Source organism: Nothobranchius furzeri, chromosome 6, assembly GCF_043380555.1.
Source record: "Nothobranchius furzeri strain GRZ-AD chromosome 6, NfurGRZ-RIMD1, whole genome shotgun sequence".
In the NCBI taxonomy this organism is placed as follows: Eukaryota; Metazoa; Chordata; class Actinopteri; order Cyprinodontiformes; family Nothobranchiidae; genus Nothobranchius; species Nothobranchius furzeri.
Genome location: NC_091746.1, coordinates 79,838,151 through 79,844,808, shown reverse-complemented (window position 1 = coordinate 79,844,808; position 6,658 = coordinate 79,838,151). Strand labels below are relative to the sequence as shown.

At 38.3% G+C, this 6,658-nt stretch overlaps 1 protein-coding gene across 2 annotated transcripts; it reads left to right on the top strand.

Moving 5' to 3' along the window:
• Positions 1–201: 201 nt before the first annotated feature.
• enam (enamelin) lies at positions 202–3,566 on the top strand. 2 transcript variants are annotated; one of them, XM_015943661.3, is made up of 8 exons: positions 202–338; positions 464–532; positions 1,571–1,594; positions 1,748–1,813; positions 1,885–1,929; positions 2,034–2,057; positions 2,136–2,192; positions 2,773–3,566. In XM_015943661.3, exons 2-8 carry the CDS (start codon positions 479–481, stop codon positions 3,133–3,135), a joined length of 633 nt encoding a protein of 210 aa, XP_015799147.1. In that variant the 5' UTR covers positions 202–338; positions 464–478; the 3' UTR covers positions 3,136–3,566. The 2 variants fall into 2 exon arrangements, with proteins under 2 accessions (XP_015799147.1, XP_054600779.1); XM_054744804.2 differs by having other exon boundaries at positions 279–338; positions 467–532.
• The last annotated feature ends 3,092 nt before the right edge of the window (positions 3,567–6,658 follow it).

The window sequence follows — 6,658 nt, the reverse complement described above, 5'->3', positions numbered from 1 at the left end:
CTCTTTTTAATAACTGTAACCCACACCATGTTGGGGCCATTATCTACACGACGGCTCGTTTTTCTTTTCTTCTTGTTGCTTTTAAGGCAATAAAGATGAGAAGCATGCTGGCACAGCACGTAATTAACCATAACAAGGGCCTCATCCCCACATACCTGTTTTTCCCCTTAGTTTTGACTTGTTAGGAGCTTTCTGCTTAAACACAGAGCTGTGCACATTTTCCTGGATCTGATTGGCTATTACAGGATATAAAGGGCATCCGTGTGGGACAGGAGGTAGACTTGACTCCATCTCTGAGGAGAAACGTGCCGACGCTTCCTCTTGGATAGGAACAAACGGTGAGTCTTCTGTTACATGTGGGCAATATTTGGTCACTGGCTAAGTTCTGCTGCATCATAATCTTGAAAACAAATAGTCAACATCAAGTAAATGAATCAAAGCTCATTTTCTTTGTTGTTTTCAGAAGAAAAGAGTCATAATGAAGCGTTTTGGGCTCCTGATGTGCCTGCTGGTCCCAGCTTTTGCTGCTCCTGTGAGTCATAAGCTGCTTTTGTCTACCTCAACGTGTGCTAAAGACCCTTTTATTAAACCTTTCAAGTCTCTTGTTTTTCCAAACTGATTGTTTGTTCTCTTTATTTAAATTTTTATTTATTTATCTCATTCCTCAATTGAATGAAAAGGAGCAGAAAGAAGAGCGATCCTTTATGACTTTAACAAACACGTATGCTCTTTAATTTCAGTCTCTACAAATAAAATTAAGTTGTCCTCAGAGTTGCACAATTATATCAACCTATTACAAATTTTTACAAATGAATGATGTTCTTATAATTATTTCTTCAAAATAAAACTCTATAAATGTATTTTCAACTGTAACTTACATGTTGAATGTTCTAGTTTAGATTTGTTTCCTGAATGCTTTTTACTTTTTTTATTACCTTCTGCATATTACTCCCTTTCACCGAGACGTTCCATTCTCTTACTTCAGTTCTGAATCTGGGTTTATTAAATATGTCCGTTAATTTCAGATTATAGTGACTTTTTTCGTTTTTCAAAAATTTCTCAAATGCTTGCTGGTAACAGAAAACCAGAAGAATATTATCATCCACACTATCATTGATGTTTACCACCTTGCACTTGACAAAAAGAGGATTTGATGGATCTTCATATATTTTTAAATTCACCATTCACAAAGGCCTTTTTTTAATGTAAAATGAATATAAGATTCAGAGTCGTGTTTTATTGCCAAGAAAGTGACTTTCCCATTCCTAGGAATTTGCTTCATCACATCTCAACACAATCTTTATTTATATGGCGCTTTACGGGCACAAAGGTAACACCAAAGCGCTGTACGTTAAATTACATTGAATATAAAAGGAATTTGCTCATGTGCAAACGTGCAAGTGAAAAATGAGAAGCATAAAAAAAGATTGTGAACACTAAAGATATTGGCTGTGATTGAATATGTTTGTCCCCCAAATTTCTTCACAATAAGCTGGGTGAGGCATAATCATTGTGGTACGGTAAGCAATGCTGAGTGATTTATATAGAGATGTTTTTTTTTTATCTTTAGGTACCAGACAGTGAAAGTGGTGAGGTAAGTATTTCTTTTTTTTTATGGTTCTGCCACACGCTGTCTTTGTTTCTTTTTCGTCATGTCATCAGTTAAACAGCATGGCGGGCGTCTGGGAGAGAGAGATAATTGGCTTTCATAGCAGCTCATGTCTGGGATGTCTGGTGTATTTTTTAGCAGGTCGCAGCGCATGCTAACGAGGCCCTGAGGTTGATGGAGTTGTACAGACTGTTCCAACAGCAGGTTAGTGGGATGAATCAATTAAACTTAAGTGGTCTGCTCATCATTTTGGATAATCCTCCCTGTTTTACCAGGGAGTCGGCGGAAACCCGTTCCTTCCTGCTCCTGCTGATGCCCCTGTAAGTTTACTCTTTCAGAGTGTCACCGACACACACAACACTAAACCTGGAATGTAACACACAGTGTGTGATTGACCATATTTATAAATAACTGATCTGTTCAGGCTGATCCAGCAGCTGCAGCAGTGGTAAGTGTAGATCCAAACAACATCTAAAATCCCCAAACTCTTTATGCTACTTAGGTTTAAAGAGAGTTGTTGTTGCAGGTAAATCTTCAGGCAGCCCCAGTTCGTGCAGAAGACACCTCAGATGAGGAAGCAGAGGTAAGCAGCAGCCGTGTGTACTTATTCATTTACAAAAACAACAAAAATAAATGTTTGTTGATCTATATTTGCTAGTGCATAGATGTGTTTGCAGCTTTAATGATATAATGAATGTTTATTACTAAGGTTACACAAGTTTCTATACCCTCCTGAGACCAGCATGTTTTTGGTGTGATATAAAATGAAACAATATTTATATATAAATATATTTTTAACTTAAATTCAGTATCAGATGTTTCTAAATAATAAAGAAGGTCTAGGTTAAAGAGAATAAAATATTGGACACAGGGTTTTAGGAGAATACAGCTGAAGTGCAAAACTAACAATCAGCATGCCCACAGTTCATCGTTTCCTGTCTCTGTTTTCCATGCATTGTCTGATCTTCTAGCCTTTGCCACTTCCAGTCACTTTTCTGACTCACTGCAATTTATTTTGATTTAATCTATTTTGAAACAACCTTTTTAAGAAAACATCACCCTCCAGCTACATCTGCTTGTTATATGCTCAAGCCTGCTTATTTCTGCAGTGTTTGGTCTAAATTTAACAAGCCAATTTAAAATTCCTTCCACTTTTATGACAGGATGGGAATGTCGGTCCCAAAGCTGCAGCCCCCGCTGCTCCTACCGCTCCCCTAAACTCTGATGAGGCAGAAGAAGCTGAAGAAGAGGAGACAGCCGAGGCCGAGCCAGCTGTGGTGGAAGCAGCACCAGCAGAACCCACAGCGGACCCTGCAGCAGAACCCGGAGCATCTCTGGAGCCCGCTGTGGTCGACATCCCCGTGGAAGTCGCACCGGCGGATGGTGCTGCTGTGGATGTGCCTCCTGTTGATATTGTTCCTGTTGACACACCAGCCCCCGGAGTGGCTGTCGCTGCAGACGCTGGAGCAGACCCACTGGCTGCTGATACTGGCCTGACAGCAGTGGCAGATGCTACTGTACTGTAGTGACTCCCTGCTCCTCACCAGCCTGAGTACTCCTCTGTTAGCAGAACACTATAACTTAAAATAGCCATGAGTGATGTGTGGCCTTTAGGAGAGAGGACAAAGAAAAGAAAAAGCCACGGCAAAAACCAGAAACTGCATGCCTTCAGTACACAGAAACTGTTTTTACCAGTTTATTATTTTATTCTCAATTAAAGAATATTTACTTTTATATACTGAAAGGATAATTACTGTAGTAAGAATTTATTTTCGTATTTTCTTAATGAGCCAAAAACTGTTGATGGGATGAACTTTAAAAACATATTTTTTATGGTTTATTGTTTTTTCTAAACATCAGCTTCTTTGTAGCATGTCAACTGATTTTCAGATGACTGAGACACTGTACAATTGTTAAAACTGAAATAAAGAGCATTTAAATGTGCATGAAGTAGGAACGACCTCCTGTGGTCAAGTGATGGTACTGCAGGCCGTATTTCAAAACAAACAAGTCTGCTCTGAGCTGCTGTTTCCAGTTATGGATCAGCACCAGAAGTGAAGATGAGTCATACACATCAAGTTGATTAGTTGATAAATACATTTCACTGCAACATTGTTGGTAATTAAAAAAAATAGCTTCAGATATGTTTACAGCTGTCTATATTTTTTTCTAATTCACCGTTAGCGTTGTTAGATCAATGTTATCCTCCAGCCCGCTTAATCCCATATTAGAGTAAAACAAAAAATGCTTCTATGGCTTCTTAGGGGTACAAGAAATAACTTCTGGGTCGCTCCTCTTACTGGCTAACATTCTTTCCAGAACGCTTCTGGATTTTGTTGGTCAGGGTCAAATTACTAATGCACTAGGACTTGAAACCAGGAAGTATGGAGACGGGACCATAGACAATGTTACGTCCCTGACAGGAGGTGTTAAAAAGTGAAGGAGGGGGGTAACATAAGAAAACATGATAATGGGTTTAAGATGGGTTTAATTGTCATAAAAGGTTCTAAAAACAAGTGCAAACAGATGGCAAGCATTATTAAAATAACGCCAAACAAAAAACAAAACTCTCAAAAAGATTAACATTAAAAGAACAATTACCAACATTAAAATCACCTGGGTTAAACTTATTAAAAGTTTTACCAGAACAGAAGGCGTTTTAAAACCAAAATCAATTTTAAAAAAGCATCAAACCAAGTTTACCTTTTAAACAACAATATCAAAAGATCCCTCTGAATCATCTAAGAGCTTCAACATTTCTGTTAAAACTCATGAAACGAAGGGGTTGAAACCCAAACGCTGAGGCCTGAGGCCCTGCAGTGCTGCCTCCCAGATCATTGAATGCACAGCCTTTTTATCCCAGGTGTGGCTCATCAGAGGGATTCAGCTCAGCTGAGGAGGAGCCTCGGCAGTCTGGAAGAGAGGAGGAGGAGGGGTGGTGTCGGGCTGATCACCGGGGCCATAGATATGTATATAAACACTAGATGTCTCGTCCCCGCTGTTTGCCAATGGGATGCGACGTAGGAACGCGGCGGCCATCTTACCTCAGACAGCTGCCCCCTTTCTTGCCATTGGGGTGTATGGTGCATGTACTATTTAAATAACTCTAACTTGCTCAATTTTCAACCGATTTCCAAAAGGTTTTATTTGCTATAAACACCAGAGATGTGTTTATGAAATAGGATGGTTTTGACCCAGAAATTTCTGTTATTTCACTCCACAAAGCATTTAATCTTTCATAGATAACACATTTAATTGTAAGCTACAGTAACAAAGTATACAAAGCCTATTATTATATTATATCTATCTATCTATCTATCTATCTATCTATCTATATATATATATATATATATATATATATATATATATATATATATATATATATATATATATATATATATATATATCCTGGTTTGTGAAATGAAGCCCACATAAACAGAAAACAGAAATAAAATGTTCACCCCAACAAAAGACAACCAACACCCAAATCACATCTGCCAGCCAGAACCGGCCCGCCAGCAATACAATTTCATCCAGCAAATTATTTTGTATTTTCACTATTTCTTAACTTTTGTTTTCTTACTTATTGACTTTCATTTATTAATTATAAGCTCTTTGGAAATGCTTTCTGAAAAAGTTAGGAAATAATCAAAAGATAGTTTAGGCTAGTACGATAGATGGATAATGGATTGATCTTGTGAAGGAGATTTTCAACATTCATAAAACCAGATAAACAATGTATAGAAGAAGGTAGCAGCAGCAATGAAACAACAGTTTCAAATTATTTTATTTACATAAAAACAATTAACAGACTGAATAATGTACAAGTATAGGTTTTCTTTGCAACAGTTACAGATGAAATTTTTTCTCGACTTGTCACAGCGGCGATTCGAGCATCCGTAGGCTGCACGAAAGTCAGGCATGTTGACCCTCAAGCTTCACAATTAATAAAGGTGTATTTCTGCAAACATAAATCCAGAAATGTCCTGTTTGAATATATCCCAATATAAGTTTGTGTAACAAACCAAGATGCTTAAAAATCACAGGCAATTTAGCATTAACCCTTTGATGCATAATGGTCACTACAGTGGACAAGTACTCAAAATTCTTATTTATTTGTTTTTGCTACTAAGCACAGCTGTTGAAGACTTTATTGCATTTGAGCCCCTCCATTTGGACTTCAGTAAGCCAAGCCAACATATTTCATGCTCAGATTGCACGCTGTCCACTGAGGTGGACATGTAATAAATTATTTGTAAATTATAAAATTTTACAAAAAAATAGTTGTTGAAATTTGTTTCATTCACACCTAAAGACGAATGAAAAAAATTGTTAAAAAAATCATGGTTGAAGATTTCATAATTCATGCATCAAAGGGTTAATTTATCTAAAATAAAAGGAGCGACTCCCACTGAGGTAAATAGTCAACTTTGTTTTGCTAAACAGTGCACCCACCATAGCCTCGTCATCTCTAAGCCAAGTTAGACAGCTAATAAATACAAAAACATCCATAAACACAGCCACTGGGCTGTCGTAAAGTCGTTATCGGTTTTGTAGAACCACATAAAATATCGATTGTAGTCTCAACCTGAATAACATGCAGATAGCCTAGGCGGGATGCATGGTTCACAATTAAGCCACTTTCAAAAGGAAAAGTATGTGCAAGTATGCTCTGTCAAGCCCATGTGCTATAAGGTTTGTGATCAGGGAAACCGCTTGTAAATCTGTTAATATTTCATCGAGTTAAGGGTGTTTTTGTTTAAGCTGATCACTCAACCTTTCAGCTGCTACCATTGAGAGCGGAGGGGTCTGTTGTCTGAGGTAAGATGGCCACCGTTTAGCTATGCCCTTGACTCCCACTTTCGCCATCTAGTGTTTATATACATATCTATGACCGGGGCTGGGTGATCCTGTCTCCTGCACCTGAGGAGGCCAGGCTGGTGGCCATAACAGACAAGAATACGTAGACACCCCACTGGATGCTGGAGAGCAAAACAGCATTGCCGCCATATTGGGTGGGTTCCTCGTTCTCTAAACCCAACTGGAGTA